At 47.8% G+C, this 22,127-nt stretch overlaps 1 protein-coding gene across 2 annotated transcripts in view; it reads right to left on the reverse strand.

Annotated features, from left to right (window-relative positions):
• Positions 1 to 22,127, reverse strand: part of LOC144892394 (uncharacterized) — an 80,799-nt gene that overhangs the window by 51,738 nt on the left and 6,934 nt on the right. For both annotated transcript variants that reach the window (XM_078778876.1, XM_078778875.1), the window contains exons 5-6: positions 16,893 to 17,047; positions 16,325 to 16,491 (exon numbers count right to left, since the gene is read on the reverse strand). In XM_078778876.1, the coding sequence (XP_078635002.1) occupies positions 16,325 to 16,491; positions 16,893 to 17,047 (322 nt within the window). The remainder of the gene's footprint in view (positions 1 to 16,324; positions 16,492 to 16,892; positions 17,048 to 22,127) is intronic.

Raw genomic sequence — 22,127 nt, forward strand, 5'->3', positions numbered from 1 at the left:
TACGAATACGAATCGTTCGAATACGAATATGTGGAAACGAAGACGAAAACGAATACGCTGTTCGCCTCGAGCCCGTAGCGTGGTCAACATTTGGAGCGACCTTCGACGCTGCGCACCGGCCCGGACCGCCCTACTCGTTCACCTGCACGGACCCTTCTCCTTCGTCCAGTGATTCCTGCCTGCTATTCCCTTGTCATGTAAGTCTGTTGTCTGTCCTGTTTGTTGTCTGGGTTATAATATAAGACTGTTTTAAGGCTTGCCCTGTGTCTTCTTCTTCTTCTGTATATTGCTTTCGTTTCTCCTTTGGTTTCTTTGGTTTTGTAAATAATTAATAAATGTCTGTTATTTCTTACCCTTTTGGTTTCATTCTCCCCCGATCGCTTTAGTCCTTTCTTTCGATTGAGTACCTGTGGCACGATTTGGCCAATGCTTTATAATCGGGTTTATTCTCTTGATAACGGCCCGAGTCGCAGCTCGCTTCACTCGGCGCAATCCAATCACGCTGCGGCCCGGGTGGGAGTATTTCCTCGCTTATGGCCGGTGGTAGTACTTAGGTATTAAGACAAATTGGGCTTACAACCCTACTTACCATCGACCGGAAGTGACGTAATACCCGCAGGACCGGTTGGACGGCCAGCTTAACAGGACAAGGGGATTAACCCCCCCTTGCTAACGGGAGTGCCGTCCCCCGGATCTGTAACAATATATATATATATCTATATATATATATATATATATATATATATATATATATATATATATATATATATATATATATATTGTTACGGATACGGAGTACGGCACTCCCCGTTAGCGGGGGAGGGGGGGGTTAATTCCCCTTCTATTTGCACTGGCCGTCTCCGCTCCTGAAGCTGCCCAGCTCCCTCCACGAGGCAGGTGAGCAACCCCGTTCGAGACCGTGGACAAGATGTTATTTGCCGAGCGGATTAGCAGCCCGCGGCTCGAACCATTAACAAAGACTCAACCCGATCCTGAACGTTGGCCAAATCGTGCCACAGGTGTTCATTGTGGAAACCTCTAAAGCGACCGAATGTGAAGAAAAGAAGGCAGAGTAAGGAGGAACAGGAATTTATTACTACTATTTACACAATCAAAGAAACCAAAGGAGATGGAAAGATACGAAAATAATTTACAGAAGAAGAAGAAGACAGTGCAATTCTACCTAGACACGCTTAACTTATCCCCAGGGACAACACAGACAAACAGACGACATTCAGACTTACACGAGTGGGGGATGAAGGCAGGAACGAATGGCTGGAAGGAGAGGAAAGTTCAGGTGGGACTGCAGAACGGCCTGGCCGGGAGCGAGCAGCCGCCGACTCTCCACACTCGGGTCCACACGGCCGAGATGCTCGCAACAACACGTCGGAGCTTGTCGTGGCAAGGCTGGTTGGAACAGCGTCTCCCTTCCCAGAGCTCTCTATTCGGGCTCCTTCAACTCTCTGGCTCCCTCAATGATTTCGTCCTTCACTTCTTTCACCAAGCAGTCCCTCCACTGAACTCTTACGCGCATCTCTCGAATAGGCTTGCGCGGGCGCTTTTAGATCAATGCGCGCCACGCCCGTGATGGTATCTCACCAGCCCTGATTGGCTGGTGGGGGCTCGCTGGTTCCACCTTCTGATGACGAGGGGTGGGCAACGCCCTTTTCATGGGCTTGACCGCGTGCGTAATGGAGGTTTTGGGGCGATTTGAGCGAGCCCCCAGCCAAAGGGCAGCGAACGCTGCCGGCAATTGCATTTTTGGTGGCAATTGAAAGGGGATTCTACCTTATTCGATCCGGTGCAATGCAGTGTCAACTAATGGGAAACAGAGCCTTATACTGACATAGAATAAGAAATATCTATAGAGAAGGGTATATAATTTTCTACGTGCATGCGATGGACTAACTAAGGGGACGACCTTTGACCTTTACAATTAACGGAGGTATTTACAAGGAATCATTACTAGATGTTCATATTTACAAACACAAGATTCTCAAATCCGCAACACTGCACCCTCATCCTCCAGCCACGTCCCGGGACTATAAAACTTTAACTTAGTGTGGCACGTAGGTGTAATTCCCTCTGCAATTAACCTGACCCTGAGTGCGGCAGTTTTAAAACACAAATAAGTATGTCCCTCTGCTGCATTGCACCCTACCTAACAGATTCACGCCCACAGGATAACCGAATTGCAGAATGGTTTTCAAACTAAACATGAATGGTGGGGAGCATTATTTACAAGTGACGCTAATTGTATTTACACTGCAACCCAGGACCTGCGATTTCCTTTGGGGGAAACAAAAAGAAAATCCTGTGGGAGGGGAGGAGACAGCATGCACTGCATTGACACACCAGCACCAATAAAGAGCACCAAAATACCAAAGCACCATAAAGCACCATCACCTCAGTTCCATAAAACAAACACACTGTTGGTGGTCTTGCTCTTCGGCTCCCTCTGCTGGCCGATGTTCTTCCAGATGTTGTCATTCTTCATGTTCTTCTTTGCTTGCGGCCTATTTGATGGAAATAAAAAGGTACACAATGCGTCCATCTTTTTTTATTTATGGCCCACAGGGGCCGACTATGGGTGGTTCACCTGTATGGCATAGGTGCCATGTCACCGAGGTCCGCAAGCAAGATCTTCCTCTGGCCAACCTGGCCGGTCCCAGCAGAGGGGCCATGCCACAAAGCTTGTGGTCCATAAGTGGTGCTTGGCCACAGACTGTGGTCCATAAGTGGTGCGTGAATGCAGGCAGCTGGTTGCGGGGATTCGGGCACACCGATGCAGCCTCCCGCACGCTCCCCTCAGTGCCCAGAGAGCACGATCCTCGGGTTGGGGAAGGAAGACAGAGAAGACAGGTGAGTGAGGGGTAAGGGCGCAAGGGTACACATCAAACAAGGCAATGCAGAATGAGGGGTGCATGGGAGCGAGCTGAGAAAGGTTCGTCCCTACGTACGCCCCCCACATGTGACCTACACTGCCCCCCTTGCCCCTCCCCGTATTTACAAAAGCCTACACATTTACAAATCCGTCACTATGTCTCGTCCTCCCCAATCTCCCCTATACCAAATTCGTCACAATCCCATTGTCTAAATTTGCCATCACCAATTCATCATCAATCCTCATAAGGAGGGAGAGATGGAACAACAGCACAATGTCACACCCACGTCATGATGCGTCTCACATTCCAAACATTTGCACAAAAATAACAAAAACACATGGCATGGTGTGGAGTTACGTCGCCCCAGGTGAGTGGATGTAGATGGTGCGAGGAGATTCTTAATCCCAACTATCCTCTAAATGACTTTAATACACTTTACACTACCCGGGGTCTTTCCCTGCCAATCCATTGGCCAACTTACTCTATGCAGTTTTAAGAACCAAATTCCCATTGACCAAACTGTGGTGCTTCATCAATTTGGGGTCTCACTCCCCCGGTTCAACTCCCTGTGCCTTTGCACAATTTCAGGACTGGGTCGTGTGGCTCTCCCAGCAGGTCTACCCACCTGCACACCTCCACCACTGCAGTTGCCTCCGAGCTTACCTGCTCCTTACCTAACCTATCTAACTGGGGAAGGCCCTCTCTGACACTTACCCCCCTCGGTGCCCTCTCTGGCACTGGGCTACCCGGGTCCGTCCTTTGGATCCTCGGGCCCCATCCACAACAACTCTACCGGCTCCCAGAGCCCACCTGCGGCTCACCTGGCCGACATCCTCACAGTGGTGGAGTGCCCATTTAACTACACACACTAACAGGCCACATGCCCAGCCATTTCCACGACACTAATGCACCCATCCAAACACCATTCTTCCACACGCACCACAGATGCCAATATCCAACCACAATTTACCTACTCCCTCTACCTAACTCTTAAACTACCCTCCCCGGGTATTCGTGATAGGGGTCCACTTTTCCCCCATTCACACCTTCGCACCATCCACTCCACTCCACAGTTTCCACCATACTCCCTCCACACCATCCATTCCATACTCCATGTATTCCATACTCCATGTATTCCACACACCTGTTCATTTGCACACCTGTGCAATCACACCTGGTGCCACCTGCACCCTCCTTCCTCCCAGGCTTCTTCAATCATTCAATACAATGCACAACCACAATTGTTCCTCATACACTGCTCCATACACTTCCACGCTCAATACAATCCACAATCACCATTACTCACTCATACATTGCTCCATACACTTTCAACACAAACACACGGCACCATTCACGAGCATTGCCTCATTTGCTCAACATGCTCATCGGCAAAGATTCTCACACACACGGCATCATCTGATCTACCTGGTTTCCTTCTAACTTGGTGCTCCCCGTCTTCCCTTTAAACTAAGCACATACCACGTCGTTATCATCCATTCTAACCTCTCTATGTCCCCACTACCTGTATAATGTCGCTACTTAAATCTCCAGTTACCTATGGTCATCTCTAGGTCCCTATACATTATCCAAACCCTCCCTCGGCGAGCCTACACTGCCATAAACCCCATAGCTAGTGCTCATGTGCCCCATATTGTGTGAGGGATGGCAGAGTTGCCATCCCACCACATCGGGCATCTCCCACTATCAATTTTGCCCATCAAATTCCAGCCAATCAAAAATTTGCCAATCATCTGCCAATCAGTTTACCAATCAATTTTGCTTTTCAAATTCACTACTGCTATCACCCCCACACGTCTACTCACTTGAGCCTCTCGGTGCGTCAATTCATTCTCAAAGCCCGGCTTCGCGAAGCCGAGCAATGAATGTGGGTGGTTCTTTGCCGGTGGTTGGGTCCGTCCGGAATTCGGTGCATGGAAGGAGGCTTACTCGGGCCGAGATTCCACGCACCATCTCGGCACGGAACCGTCCGATGCCCCAATCTCGGCCGGCCGGAACGCCGCAACCACAAGGGGTCGCCGTGCCGACCCTTCTTACCTGTCCTCGAAGCAGCCCGCCCGCTCCGCTTAGCGGAGCACGGAGGCGACCGTTCAGAGCGAGGCCCGGTGTGGATCGCGCACGGCAGTTCTTTCGAAACCGCCGTGGTTACGATCCCCGCTGGTTCCTGCCGCACCCAAAGCCCGGCACGAACCGAGGGCTCGCTTCGGCTAACCGTCGGTCTAACTGCTAACCCGGTTAACGTCGATGCTTCACTTGCATGCTCACACCCCGCGTTCCGTTCCTTATTCGCACATCCAAGTGTCTCCATACACTCCGTCATTGCACCTTCTCTTACACACCACCCAGGTACACTCATTACGCTCGCAGACTTCTTTACACGCCCGACCACCGCACACCTTAGCACACACTCGTCGTTCGCACACCTTAGCACACACTCGTCGTTCGCACACCTCATCAACACACCTCTTCGTGCCCACTCCTCGGTCACATCCTCTGTGACAACCACGGGTGTGCACTCTTCTACACACCCAATCACGTGCTTCACTACCAACTCAAGTGTGCATTCCCACACGCGCTCGACCATTCCAGGTGTGCATCCTTCCATTCCAGGTGTGCATCCTTCCTCACCTGACACAACCAACTCGTACTCCGTGTCACTCTTACTACCACACTCTATCGTGCCTTTACTCTCACTCTCGACAGCGCACTCTGTAATCATGCACCCCTCTGTTACACACCTTTCTCACGTATCCTCTTGTGCACACTCTCCCGTTACGCCCTCCATAACACTCACCACAGGTGTGCACTCTTCCGTTACATCCCCTGTAACACTCCCCATCACACGGTTCAATGTGCCCCCCCGCACCCGCGCCACGACCAACTCACTCTCGACAGCACACTCACTCCTCGGCACGCACCTTTTCCTCACACGCCCCTCTGTTCTACACCTTTCTCGTGCACCTGTCACACTCTCTCCCGGTACATACTCCGTACCACTCATGGGGGTGCATTCTTGCACACACCCGATCACCGCCGCACACGCTGGCTCACAAATACCTTCCGCATTCCCAATATTCGGACCTCCTTGCGCACCTCCTCTTTCCATACACTCCGGACCAGTCATACACCTCACCATTGGTCTCTCACGAACACCCGGGTCTACACCAACACTCAAGCCCCCTGAATCTCCCCTCGCACCATATACATTTCCGAGTATATCGTCACTCACCTCGGCACCTCATCTTCGCTCCTCCTCCGCCACCTGCAAACTCTTTATTTGGTCAGTAAGCACATCATCATGATTTGAGCACAGACCTTGCACCAATTCCATCACCTCCTCCTTTATCTCTCTCTTAGTTTCCCTCCGTCTCTTCTTAATTTCACTCAACCCCTCTTCCACTTCCTCTAATTTTTGTTTCACCTCTTTTATTTCCCGGTGCGCCCCTTCAATTTCTTCCTCTAATGCCACCTTGGTCGTTTCTATGTGCATCCTTACTTCCCGTTCTTTCGTCTCCATTGCCTCTGTCACCTCGTCCAACCTCTTTGTCAACCCCTCATGTACCATCTGACATTCCCTCTTTGTCGTTATAAGTTCCTTTTCTTATCTCCTTCTGTGTTGCCTTTAACCTCCCGATTATCGCCGTATTCTTCTCCACTTGCTCCCCTAATTCTTTTTGTCCCACCGTCAGCTGCTCTACTCCCCTCATCAGATCTTCTATGCCCCCCTGTAACCTAGCCGTACTATTTCTCACCTCTTTCTCCATACGCTCCTCACCCCGCTTTACCTCCTCGCGTACCCCCGCGACCTCCTCGCCCACACCTCGTCTGATCATTTCTCCCATCTCTTTGGTAGATGCTGCCCTCATCTGTTCCAAATCATTCCTCTGGGCATCCAATTTAGCTTCCAACCCGATTTTCATCTCCTCTATCTGATCTCCCATCTGTTTAATTTCCCGGGCGGATTGCTCCCCTATTTCCCTCAATTTGCCTTCCATGGTGTTTTCTAACCCACTTAACCCATTCTTCACCCCTTTCATCCCATTGTCGTCAGCCCTCCTTCTGTCTTCCATTTCTTCACCCGCCTTAACCATAAAGGCCTTTATTTGCTGCATGAATAGGCCCCAGTCCATCGGCGGCGCTGCTACGGTCACGGGCGCGGCGACATTTGGTGCCGCTGCAACCTCGTGCGCGAGAAGCCATCTTGTGCGCCTGAAACCTCTGCAACCACAGCCTCATTGCTCTCCTCCTCCCTCTCCCCCATATACATTTCCCTGGGGTCCTGGGTCAACTCTACCCCCTCTTCTTCTACCCCCACCGGCATCCGGTCGCCTTGATTATCCATGGCACGATTTTAAATTTGGATGTTAAATAAAATTTCGACCTCTCGTAATTTTGAGTGCGCTAAGCACATGTCAGGTCCGAATCTCGCTCCCGACACCAATTGTTACGGATACGGAGTACGGCGAACCCCTTAGCGGGGGGGGGGGGGTTAATCCCCCTTCTATTTGCACTGGCCGTCTCCATTCCTGAAGCTGCCTAGCTCCCTCCATGAGGCAGGTGAGCAACCCCGTTCGAGACCGCGGACAAGATGTTATTTGCCGAGCGGATTAGCAGCATGTGGCTCGAACCATTAACAAAGACTCAACCCGATCCTGAACGTTGGCCAAATCGTGCCACAGGTGTTCAATGTGGAAACCTCTAAAGCGACCGAATGTAAAGAAAAGAAGGCAGAGTAAGGAGGAACAGGAATTTATTACTACTATTTACACAATCAAAGAAACCAAAGGAGATGGAAAGATACGAAAATAATTTACAGAAGAAGAAGAAGACTGCAATTCTACTTAGACAAGCTTAACTTATTCCCAGGGACAACACAGACAAACAGACGACATTCAGACTTACACGAGTGGGGGATGAAGGCAGGAACGAATGGCTGGAAGGAGAGTAAGGTTCAGGTGGGACTGCGGAACGGCCGGGCCGGGAGCGAGCAGCCGCCGACTCTCCACACTCGGGTCCACACGGCCGGGATGCTCGCAGCAACACGTCGGAGCTTGTCGTGGCAAGGCTGGTTGGAACAGCGTCTCCCTTCCCGGAGCTCTCTATTCGGGCTCCTTCAACTCTCTGGCTCCCTCAATGATTTCGTCCTTCACTTCTTTCACCAAGCAGTCCCTCCACTGAACTCTTATGCGCATCTCTCGAATAGGCTTGCGCGGGCGCTTTTATAACGCGCTTTTAGATCAATGCGCACCTCGCCCGTGATGGTATCTCACCAGCCCTGATTGGCTGGTGGGGGCTCGCTGGCTCCACCTTCTGATGATGAGGGGCGGGCAACACCCTTGTTCGTGGGCTTGACCGCGTGCGTAATGGAGGTTTTGGGGCGATTTGAGTGAGCCCCCAGCCAAAGGGCAGCGAACACTGCCGGCAATTGCGTTTTTGGTGGCAATTGAAAGGGGATTCTACCTTATTCGATCCGGTGCAATGCAGTGTCAACTAATGGGAAACAGAGCCTTATACTGACATAGAATAAGAAATAACTATAGAGAAGGGTATATGATTTTCTACGTGCATGCGATGGACTAACTAAGGGGACGACCTTTGACCTTTACAATTAACGGAGGTATTTACACGGAATCATTACTAGAGGGTCATCTATCTATAATTCCAGTAATCTCTGTCTGTCTGTCTGTACGTCTGTACGTTTGTTTGTTTGTCTATGACCGCTGTTTCTCGGCAACCACGGGTCCGATATACTTTTAACTTGCCAGGTATATTGCTGGGGACCCGAGGATGTGCCTTTTCAAGGTTTCATATTAATCGGACAATTACTTACCGAGCTATGTCCAAAAAACGATTCAACCAATCAGAGAGCAGCGAACGATCGCGTGTGCCGAACGTGGCGGGCACACTCTGCCTCGGATGGCACATTTGAGAGCGTATTCATTTATTTCACGTTTGCAAACTATGTTGGCGTTAAACTATGTTTTACAACTAATAAAAACGAATTTGCGATTCATTCGCTTTCCTGCGCGTTTGTGCACGCGATGGCGATTTCTTTACCAAACTCCGGAAGCCGTTCGCTTTGGACCAAACCATTGCATGTAAATAGAGGGGGGGGATTGTCACCACTCGCAAGCCGTTCGCTTTGGACCAAACCATTTCATGTAAATAGAGGGGGGGGGATATAATTTTAGATATAGATATAGTACGGGCATGCCCTAGTATTTACAAACACAGGATTCTCAAATCCGCAACAATATATAATATATATATATATATCTATATGGTTGTTGTTGTTGTATATATATATATGGGGGGGGGAGGGGTGGGGGCGAAATCCGGACGGTTGAACTGGTTGAAGGGGGAAACGACAGAAAAAAGGTGGGGAACCACTGCTCTCGGCTAACACTATGAGGACACTCAGATATCAAACTGCACCTGTAGGTCAGCCTAGGCAGTGCTACATCATGGATAAATATGCCCATGAAAGTCAGTTATGCACCAATTTAGGCATCACTACACATGCATCTGCAGACAGCTGTGTAGTGAAAATGTATCAAAGTTGAACCCAGGTGTGATGCTCCCTTAAACCACTGAGAGGCGTCTATAAGACCTCAGACATCCGCGACTCCGGACCACTCCTGCGACATTTACTCTATGACATGTAGACTCGGATGGTACATACATGCAGACATTCTAGGCTTGCTTGCATTGACTAATACTAGGGCATGCCCGTACTATATATATGCCCGTACTATATATCTATCTAAAATTATATCCCCCCCCTCTATTTACATGAAATGGTTTGGTTCATTCGCAACGCCAAAGCGAACGGCGAACGGCTTGCGAGTACAGTGACAATCCCCCCCTCTATTTACATGAATGGTTTGGTCCATTCGCAACGACCACAGAACCCCCCCCTCTATTTACATGCAATGGTTTGGTCCAAAGCGAACGGCTTCCGGAGTTTGGTAAAGCAATCGCCATCGCGTGCACAAACGCGCAGGAAAGCGAATGAATCGCAAATTCGTTTTTATTAGTTTTAAAACTTTATTAAAACATAGTTTAACGCCAACATAGTTTGCAAACGTGAAATAAATGAATACGCTCTCAAATGTGCCATCCGAGGCAGAGTGTGCCCGCCACGTTCGGCACACGCGATCGTTCGCTGCTCTCTGATTGGTTGAATCGTTTTTTGGACATAGCTCGGTAAGTAATTGTCCGATTAATATGAAACCTTGAAAAGGCACATCCTCGGGTCCCCAGCAATATACCTGGCAAGTTAAAAGTATATCGGACCCGTGGTTGTCGAGAAACAGCGGTCACAGACAAACGTACAGACGTACAGACAGACAGACAGAGATTACTGGAATTATAGATAGATTATCGATCCTTCCTATACGATGACATGATCCTGATATATATTGCATGATTGTATTCTACAGGATGATGCCAGAGATCTGATTGTTATTAAACCTACCTATGGGACAAAGTTGTGGACTTGATTGATTTTCACAACACTTAATAACAATCAATCTCGCTGTCCACTCGAGAACAAGAGGTGAACATGGCGGGACACAGGATGATCCAGGTGCCGATATTCGGCGCCGACCCAAAAGCAGCGGATTTGGGCTCGGAGCTGACGCATTGGCTCAAGACACTGGACAATCAGTTCAAAGCCCAGGACGCCGCTGTCACTGATGAAACGAAACTGGACGTGCTGCAGACTAAAGTACACCATAACGTCTACAGGGGCATCGAACAGTGTACGACGTACAATGCAGCTGTGACGGAGCTGAAACGAATTTACATTAAGAAACGGAGTGTGGTTTATTCCAGGCATCTGCTCGCAACGCGGAGTCAACAGCCCACTGAGACGCTGGACCACTTCGCCCAAGAGCTGCGACGTCTACTTGCAGACAGTACTCCCGAGGTACGCACTCATGAGCAAGTCCAAGATGACCTTGTCCGCGATTCTTTTGTCTCTGGGATCAGCTCTTCAACCATTAGACAAAGACTTTTGGAAACAGCGGACTTGACGTTAACGGAAGCTCTACGGCTGGCACACGTATACACTGAGGCCTGGGAACAATCTAACGCCTATGACCACACATGTGTCGTTGCGGGGACTTCTCAACACACTCGACCGGAGAGAGCTACCGCCGAGGATGCGGGAGCGGACTCGACCTCACTGCCGGAACCCCTGGCCTCTCCCGAGGAGGACCCGGATACCGGCTTGGCGGCAGCCGCAGCGGCAGGACCAAAGCCTGGATGAAACGCTACGTGTTACTTCTGCGGAAATCGACAACATCCCAGGTCTGCGTGTTCGGCTCCGGGAGCGATGTCATTTGTGTTCGACAAAAGGACATTTTGCAAAAGTTTGCCGAAAGGCTGCGCGGGGCAAACGAACTCGCGCGACCCTGAATGGGCTTATCGCCGAGCCAACGGGCCGAGCACGGAGCGGGGCGCCTCACCCGGCTTTGATGAGCGGCGGTCCTCCTCGTGGGCCCTTGGTTGCGTGCTCGACCTTGGTGAGATTCATCGGGCCGCCAAAACAAATGGCGTGAACACGACCGAACGCAGAGTGACCGTCCTTGGCTGGTATCCGAACGTCTCATGATGGCTTTGAGACTCACCGCGTGACTCTAGCGCCATCCGAAGGCTGTTCGTACGAACTACAAGCTCTTGCTTCGGCACAGGAAACTACAGTTGGCTTCGACCCTTCTCGCGTAACACGAGCGCCATCCGCTGGCTGCTCGTACGAACTACAAGCTCCTGCTTTGGCACGGCAAACTACGCGCTTGACACGAGCGCCCTCCGGAGGCTGCTCGAACGGCCGGAGAACTGTAGCCAGCGTTGGATCTACACGCGAGGCGCGATCATCTCGCTCGGATGGCTCAATACCTGCCGGTCCACCCGGCCTTGCTCAGGCCATTATCCCACTTATGATCGAAGGCATTTTTGCTCGGGCTTTAATCGATATGGGGTCCACAGATAGTTATATCGATCATCGACTGATGCGAAAACATGGATGGCCGATCCTTGGGACAACACGGCGGATCTTTATGGCCTCCCAAGGGCTTAGGCTCAGCACAAAAGGGGAATGTCGTTTGAAGCTTGTGATAAAGGGACGCATATTTCCAGATGTACATCTCATGGTCTTACCTGCTTTATGTGCTGATATTCTGTTAGGACATGATTTTCTTAAGCGACATGGACGTTTGGAAATGGAATTTGGTGGGACTGACACGCTTGCTGTGTGTGCACTCGCAGGAATGGAAATTGAGCCTCTTTCGCTGTTCCCCAACATGACCACGGACTGCACACCTGTAGCGGTAAAATCACGGTGCTACTCACAAGCAGACGCGCTTCATTGCGGAGGAAACGGCCCAGCTCTTAAAGGAAGGTATCATAGAACCTACCCGGTCGCTGTGGCGGGCCCAGGTCTTAGTGGTGCGAAGCGAAGCGCATCGCAAATGAATGGTAATCGACTATTCGCAGACGATTAATCGATTTACACAGCTGGATGCCTACCCTCTACCGGGGATGGACGCACTGGTTCGACAGGTGGCCCAGTACTCGGTCTATAGCACTCTCGATCTGCGTAGTGCGTATCATCAGATCCCCATCTCCGGGGCCGATCGCATCTATACCGCCTTTGAATCAGGTCAACGGTTATACCAGTTCACCCGACTACCTTTTGGGGTGACGAACGGCGTCGCCTGTTTTCAGAGGGCTATGGACGACCTCATTGCTAAGGAGAACTTGACAGATGTCTTTGTATATCTGGACAATCTTATGGTTTGCGGGCATGACCAGGGGCATCATGATGCTAATCTGAAGCGCTTCCTCGAGGTCGCGCAGAGGTATCGCCTAACCATGAATGAGGCGAAGTGTCGTTACTCCATGCGCATGATAGATCTTCTGGGGTACACCGTGACCCATGGCTCTGTTGCTCCAGATAAGGAGCGTCTGCGACCCTTGCTCGATATGGCCCCGCCCTGCGATCGAGCTTCGTTGAAGTGTGCTCTCGGGCTGTTCGCCCATTATTCTAAGTGGGTGCAAAATTTCTCCATGAAACTCCGCCCACTTGTGGCCTGCGAAGCATTCCCCATGAGCCCTGCCGCCATGGCTGCTTTTCGGGGCCTTAAGTCCGACATCGCTGGCGCCGCTGTGGCGACGATCGACAAGCGCAAATCTTTCGTCTTGGAAAGTGATGCCTCGGATAATGCGATAGCGGCGACTCTCTCCCAGGGAGGGCGCCCTGTGGCTTTCTTTCCACGGACTCTCACCTCCGCTGAGCGGAGGCATTCGTCTGTCGAAAAGGAAGCGTACGCGATCGTCGAGTCAATTCGGCGTTGGCGTCCGTACTTGCTCGGACGATGCTTCCAAATCATCACGGACCAACAGAGCATTGCGTTTATGTACGACACCTTACATGCTCAACGCATTAAGAATGAGAAAATCACTCGCTGGCGTATCGAACTCGCCGACTTCTGCTACACCATCAAATATCGCCCGGGGAGGGATAACCTGGTCATCGACGCCTTATCGAGGCCGGCTACGTGTGCGGATCTCATATATTTGGAGGGTCTGCACGCTTTGCACGACACTATGTGTTATCCTGGGGTGACGCGTTTCGCTCATTTCGTGCGTCGTGGTAACCTGCCGTACTCGGTTGAGGACATCCGCCGGGTCTGTCACAACTGCGCTGTATGTGCGGAACTCAAACCGCGTTTTTACAACCCTCCCATGGGGACGCTGGTCAGGGCTACTAGACCGTGGGAGAGATTGGCGATTGATTTCAAAGGGCCGTTGCTGGTGTCGATTAACTCTCGTTATCTGCTCACTATCGTTGATGAGTACTCGCGATTCCCTTTTGCTTTCACATGTGCAGATATGACGGCCGCCACAGTCATAAGGTGCCTGCAGAACTTGTTTTCTATGTTTGGGTATCCGGCCTACGTGCATACAGATCGGGGTGCGGTGTTCCTGTCCCAGGAAGTGAGGAGCTTCCTGCTCCAGAATAATGTCCCTTCTAGCTATACCACCCCGTACAGACCACAGGCGAATGGGCAGATCGAACGCTTCAATGGGATTATATGGAGGGCCGTCATGCTAAGCCTCAGGACCCTCGGCCGGGGCCTAGATAAATGGGCTTGGTCACTACCTGTGGCGCTGAACTCGATCAGGGCTCTACTATGTATGGCTACCAACCAGACTCCTCACGAACGGTTGTTCCACCACCCACGAAGCTCGGGTAGTATCCGATCTTTACCTAGTTGGCTCGCTGAGCCGGGGCCGGCCTACCTCAAACGTGCGGTTCGCACGAGCAAGTACGATCCCTTAGTGGATAAGGTGCAGGTACTCCAGGCTAATCGCGAGCATGCTCGCGTAATGACGGCAGATGGACGTGAGTCCACAGTCTCCGTACGCCATCTCGCCCCATGTGGGGTCATCGACCCTTACGGGGACATCGACGAACTGATTTACGAGTCTATGGACTCTCCCGATGCTCCGCCTATGGAGCATCTGCCGTCCCTCCCGTCGCCAGAGACACCCCTGCCTGAAGGCACTGTGGTGCCCCCTCCGACGCCAGCCTCCAGCGGCTACTCTGATGCAGGGGACTCCGGGCTTGGGGATGTCGTACCCGTTAGTTGCTGGACCCGTGCTGGCAGGGCAATTTGCCGCCCTGACCGCTACGGATGGACCGACTGACATGGACTGCCAACACTAATCAATTTAGGCTGATGCATGCTTACTTCCTGCCTAGCGGCAGTGTAGTTCTAACGGCAGGGAGAATGTAGTGAAAATGTATCAAAGTTGAACCCAGGTGTGATGCTCCCTTAAACCACTGAGAAGCGTCTATAAGACCTCGGACATCCGCGATTCCGGACCACTCCTGCGACATTTACTCTATGACATGTAGACTCGGATGGTACGTACATGCAGACATTCTAGGCTTGCTTGCATTGACTATCGATCCTTCCTATACGATGCCACGATCCTGATATATATTGCATGATTGTATCAAAGTTGAACCCAGGTGTGATGCTCCCTTAAACCACTGAGAAGCGTCTATAAGACCTCGGACATCCGCGATTCCGGACCACTCCTGCGACATTTACTCTATGACATGTAGACTCGGATGGTACGTACATGCAGACATTCTAGGCTTGCTTGCATTGACTAATATTATCGATCCTTCCTATACGATGCCACGATCCTGATATATATTGCATGATTGTATTCTACAGGATGATGCCAGAGATCTGATTGTTATTAAACCTACCTATGGGACAAAGTTGTGGACTTGATTGATTTTCACAACAAGCTGTGTCCACTATTGACATCAAGGGCAGCCGTCATCATACCGACGACCTGGGAAGTCTGCTTTGCCCTTGTGCATCATACTTCACAGTGCATTTACTGCACCTACACCCAATGGTGCTTATTGGAATAGAGAGTGGGAGAGATAGCACACACCCCTATCACTTTAATCGCTTCTATGTGCAGGTTTTTCCACACACGTGTCATGAGAGACTCCGACTCTTTTGTCTGACCACAAGCTTGTTAAGAGTAAAATGTTAATCAATATCAAGCCTTCTGTGAGACGGCAACGTCTCAAGCCTGGTACAAAGCTCAACACTCAATAGCATAAATGCAGCAATGTGCAATCACAGCTTCAGCATAATCTCAAAGCCACCTTGGAACAATTGGATCTACCTACTACCAATGCTGAAGTGGGGTGGGCCATTTTACAAGACATCACCTTCAGTACGGCTTCTGACATTCTCGGTTTCGTTAAGCATAGTCACAAAGACTGGTTCGACGAGAACGCCTCCCAGATCAGCAGTTTACTTAACTCCATACATGTGGCCCATCTTTGCTGGATTGATGACAGAGGCTCAGCGAGCAAACACTCCTCTTACTTGCAACTTGGGAGACTCACACAGTCTATGTTCCATGAAATGGTGGACCGTTCTGGCAAAATGGATTACGTTCCATTAAAGCCGATGCAAATAATTTCAAACCTTCTATGCTGGTCTAAAGGCAGTCTATGAACTCTCTTCTTGTGGTATCGCTGCACTCCATAGCTAAGATGGTGTGGAAGATTTTTTTTTTTTGGTATACACGATCGAGGTTCATATAATAGCTAACATTAATCACGAAAAAAAAAAACAGACACATAAAACATATAATAAGGGGGGCGGTAGACAAGATGGGGAGAGAGGGGGAAGCACACAAGTGCAACATTTGAGAGCAGGAACATCGGGAGATCTGTGGGAGGGAGAGGGCATTGGGGGAGGAGGCGTGGGAAGAGGGGGCGGAGGGGGGGGGGGTGGGGGGAGAAGTATAAAACACATGGACATGTATCACCGTAATGCATTGAAAAATCATTGTAATTTGGTTTTCTGAGGAACCTCTTGGATGGAATACAAGTCCAAAATCCACCAGGGCTCCCAGTCCCTTCGGGTAATGGAGCAGAATTCTGGGCAGGGTAGGCCAATGTTGGCATTTTTGAAAGCCTCCTCTGGCCCCGTGTTGTATTCCAGCGTGCTGGACTGAAAAGCCCAACCATACACCAATTCTGTCGGGGTGTTGTGGGGGGAATGTACAAAACGGTGGCAGGTTTATCAGATGTCAAACAAGGCCCACTTTGCACCTCACATACGATGAGGCCAACCTTCCCAATGTCATGAGAACCTAACAAACTTTTATTAGTTCCGTTATGTTTGAGGAAATAGATGCTGATTCAACATGATACCACCAAATGGATCAAAACAATGAGGAAGCCACGAGTGAGCACGATACACCAACATATTTACTACATGTTATAGTTGTAAATACTTTTTCCATGGAGCAACGGTACTTGGAATGTAAAGGATATCTCATCAATATAAATGAGGTGTGCCATACAGAAGGTGGGTGTTACTGTAAATGATGAAAAAACACATCCGATCCGAATCGTTCCAGAATTGTACAGCTTACTTGAGTTCTTCGAGAAAGGCAGGCTGGATGCTCTCACACATATTGAATTAACTTCGTTTTCCATCACCAGTTGGATGAATTGGGCACTGACGCCATGACAATCATATGTGACTTTGTTACGACGACCTGAATGCATCCCACGAACAACCTGGCAGCTGGTTTGAAGACAAAATAATCACACCATCATGTTTGTTTATCTGAAACGTTTCTAAGGCGTGAGATTTGAAACAATGAGGGTACATATATATATATACAGTCACGTGAAAAAGTAAGTACACCCCATGTAAAGTTTTGACTTTTTCAACATATTTCAACATACAGCTATTTGATCTTCATTTCAACAATATTGACAGATAAAGGTGATATAATATAACAAATATCATGAAACATTTACATTTTGTCGTCCATTGTATAATTTAAATAAACATAAATGCAAATTTTGCATGTGGAAAAAGTAAGTACACCCCTACATTTATCACTATTTCAAATACCTAAAATTAGAATCAGGTGCACCAGCTCAGGTGCAAATGATTAGAACATCGTTAGAGAGGATCTTGGAGGAACCTGTCTTATTTAAACCTCAGACATTTAGCTTGATTTGCTCTTTGTTGTTGAAGTGTGCGGCGTCACCATGCCTAGATCAAAAGAGCTTTCTGGGGCCTTCAGAAAGAAGGTTATAGACGCCTACGAGTCTGGGAATTGGATTTTAAAAGATCTGCAAACAATTTGAAATCAATCATTCGACTGTCTGGAAGATCATCTACAAGTGGAGAAGATTCCAAACTGCCAACTTGTTCAGGCCAGGCCGCCCCAGCAAGTTCAGCCTGAGAGCAGACCGCAAGATGCTGAAAGAAGTCTCTAAGAACCCCAGAATGTCATCACGGGACCTACAGGTAGCTCTTGCCACTGTTGATGTCAAAGTGCACGAGTCAACCATTAGAAAGAGGCTGCACAAATTTGATCTACATGGGAGGTGTGCCAGGAGGAAACCTTTGCTGTCCAGAAAGAACATCAGGGCAAGACTAAAGTTTGCCAATGAACAACGAGGCAATGACCAGCACTTCTGGAACAATGTGCTCTGGACAGATGAGTCAAAGGTAGAGCTATTTGGCCACAGTACCAGAAGACATGTTTGGCGAAAACCAAAGACAGCATTTGACCACAAGAAGCTGATACCAACTGCAAAGCATGGTGGTGAAAATATTATGGTTTGGGGCAGCTTTGCTGCATCAGGGCCTGGGCAGCTCACCATCATATAATCCACTATGAATTCTTCATTGTACCAGAGGGTGCTTGAGGATAATGTGAGTCTATCTGTCGGAAAGTTGAAGCTCAACCGAAGGTGGACCCTGCAACACGACTATGACCCTAAACATACCAGTAAATCCACTAAGGAATGGCTGAAAAGAAAGAAATGGAGGGTTCTGGAATGGCCAAGTCAAAGCCCGGATCTAAATCCCATCGAGATGTTGTGGGGGGATTTGAAACGAGCTGTGCATACAAGAAACCCCTCAAACATCGCACAGCTGAAAGAATTCTGCATGGAGGAGTGGGCAAAAATTTATCCCAGTCGATGTCAGAGACCGGTAGACAGTTATTAAGAAACGCCAACTTGAGGTTGTTTCTGCCAAAGGGGGCAATACCACCTATTAGAGCCAAGGGTGTACTTACTTTTTCCACATGCAAAATTTGCATTTATGTTTATTTAAATTATACAATTTTTTTTTTTTTTTTTTTTTTGTATACTGTATCGAGGCTCGTGAAAGAGCTAACATTTACTTCACAAACAAATCAACCAGACAAACAAAATATATAAAAAGCGGGAGCGGAAAACAAGATGGGGAGAGAAGGTGAAGCACACAAACACAACATTTGAGAGCAGGGAGATGTGTGGAAGGGAGAGGGCTTGGGGGGAGGAGGCATGGGAAGGGGGGGGGGGGGGTGGAGGGAGAAGTATAAAACACAAGGACACCAATGACTTCCAGGACAGAAGTTGGTATTTCAAAAAAGTGGAATTGGGGTGAAATTAGCGGGGGTAGAAAAGATCAAGGTTTTGGATGGGGGAAGATAAGAGATGGTGGTGAACAGCTGTTTTAAAGACCTGGAGGGTGGAGTGGGATTGAAGAGAGTGAGGGAGTTTGTTCCAGAGGCGGGAGAAAAGAGGAATGAAGGAGTGAAGGTGAGCAGAGAGTCTTGATTTTGGCAGTTTGACCATAAGAGGGTTGCAGGCAGATCTTGTGCGACCTGTAGGAATATTTGCGGGACAGAGCCCAGAGAGAGCTGGGGGGGCAAGGCCAGAGAGGAGTCGGTAGAAGATGGAAAGACCACCAACCTGCCTGCGGTGAGTGAGTGAGAGGCCCTTGGAGTTAGCTTCATCGCGGGAGATTCCAATGATTCTGAATGCTTTGGTTTCAACAGCGTGAAGACGAGCTAGGTGTGAGGCAGGAGCACCAGCCCAGAGGGGAGAGCAGTATTCCATTGAGCTGCGGATGAAAGCCTTGTATGTGGTGAGGAGCTCAGGTGTGCCAAGGAAGGACTTCGCACGACGGAGGATGCCCAGTCGGCGACTGGCTTTGGAGGCCAGATTTGAAATGTGGTTTTCCCAGGAAAGATCATGGCAGATAGTGAGACCCAAAAGCTTGAGTGACAGAACTTCTTGGAGAGGATTATTCAGAAAGTGGATGGGAGGGTTGTCCAGTCGGTCTTTTCGGAGAGACATCGTAAGAGTGTGAGATTTGTCAGGATTGAAAGACATGTTCCACTTGTTTGCCCAGTCTGTGATTTTGTCCAGGTCTGCAGAGAGTGAGAAGGCAGCAGACTGCCGATCTGAGGGATGAAGAATGGAGCGACAGAGAGTAGAGTCATCAGCAAAGAGATACAGAGGATTTTCAAGAGAGTCAGAGAGATCATTGATGAAGATCAGAAAAAGGACAGGGCCTAGAACACTGCCTTGTGTAATGTAATGGACGACAAAATGTAAATGTTTCATGATATTTGTTATATTATATCACCTTTATCTTTCAATATTGTTGAAATGAAGATCAAATAGCTGCATGTTGAAATATGTTGAAAAAGTCAAAACTTTACATGGGGTGTACTTACTTTTTCACGTGACTGTGCATATATATATATATATACATATATATATATATATATATATATATGTACCAGCATGGCTCGCTATGCGTCAGAGTTAGAGGAACGGGCTTATTTTAGCTGAGGATAATAACTGTACCTGAGTTGCTGTGTTTAAACCACCGTTTAGAGGCCATTTTTCCCCGCAAAGCGGGGGTTGGCCCTTTCGGGGATTGCTGTGTTTACACCAATCAATCAATTTACACCAATCATAACACAAACAATTATTTTGCACAAATGTTTTTATAGTGTTTGTGGTATTACATTTTTATAAGCAATTTAGTTTGAAGATTTAGGTTGAATTTTTTTTTTTAAACATTCAAAAAAGAACCCCGCTGCACATACACATGGAAGGGGTAGGTGCAAACTGGAAGTTTGGACCGATTACACCTCACAATGACATAATGAAAAACACCTCACCACCATGTAATTCAAAACACCTCACCACCACGTAATAAAAAACACTTCACCACCACGTAATTCAAAACACCTCACCACCACATAATTCAAAACACCTCACCACCATGTAATTCAAAACACCTCACCACCACATCATAAAAAACACTTCACCACCATGTAATAAAAAACACTTCACCACCATGTAATAAAAAACACTTCGCCACCACGTAATAAAAAACACTTCACCACCACATAATAAAAAACACCACCACCACGTAATTCAAAACACCTCACAACCACGTAATAAAAAACACCACCACCACGTAATGAAAAACACTTCACCACCACATCATGAAAAACACCTCACCACCACATAATTCAAAACACCTCACCACCACATAATTCAAAACACCTCACCACCACATAATTAAAAACACCTAACCACCACGTAATTCAAAACACCTCACCACCACATAATTCAAAACACCTCACCACCATGTAATTAAAAACACCTCACCACCATGTAATTAAAAACACCTCACCACAACGTAATTAAAAACACCTCACCACCACGTACAAAACACCTGACCACCACATAATTCTAAACACCTCACCACCATGTAATTCAAAACACCTAACCACCACATAATTCAAAACACCTCACCACCACGTAATTAAAAACACCTCACCACCACATAATTCAAAACATCACCACCATGAAATTAAAAACACCTCACCACCACGTAATTCAAAACACCTCACCACCACGTAATTCAAAACACCTCACCACCATGTAATTAAAAACACCTCACAAACTATGTCATTAAAAACGCCTCGCCACCACGAAATTAAAAACACCTCACCACCACGTAATTAAAAACATCTCACCACCACGTAGTTCAAAACATCTCACCACCATGAAATTAAAAACAACTCACCACCACGTAATTCAAAACATCTCACCACCACATAATTCAAAACACCGCACCACCATGTAATTCAAAACACCTCACCGCCAGAAAAAAAAATTGCATATAGATAAAACTGCATATAGAAAAAACTGCATATATAAAAAACACTGCATATAGAAAAAAAACTGCATATAGAAAAAAACTGCATATAGAAAAAAAACTGCATATAGAAAAAAACTGCATATAGAAAAAAAACTGCATATAGAAAAAAACTGCATGTAGAAAAAAATTGCATTAGAAAAAACTGCATATAGAAAAAAAACTGCATATAGAAAAAACACTGCATATAGAAAAAAAACTGCATATAGAAAAAAACTGCATATAGAAAAAAAACTGCATATAGAAAAAAACTGCATGTAGAAAAAAATTGCATTAGAAAAAACTGCATATAGAAAAAAAACTGCATATAGAAAAAAAAACTGCATATAGAAAAAAACACTGCATATAGAAAAAAACTGCATATAGAAAAAAAAACTGCATATAGAAAAAAAAACTGCATATAGAAAAAACACTGCATATAGAAAAAAAACTGCATATAGAAAAAAACTGCATATAGAAAAAAAACTGCATATAGAAAAAAACTGCATGTAGAAAAAAATTGCATTAGAAAAAACTGCATATAGAAAAAAAACTGCATATAGAAAAAAAAACTGCATATAGAAAAAAACAATGCATGCAGAAAAAAACTGCATATAGAAAAAAAAACTGCATATAGAAAAAAAAACTGCAT

Source organism: Myxine glutinosa, chromosome 5 (assembly GCF_964187855.1).
Source record: "Myxine glutinosa chromosome 5, kmMyxGlut1.1, whole genome shotgun sequence".
In the NCBI taxonomy this organism is placed as follows: domain Eukaryota; kingdom Metazoa; phylum Chordata; class Myxini; order Myxiniformes; family Myxinidae; genus Myxine; species Myxine glutinosa.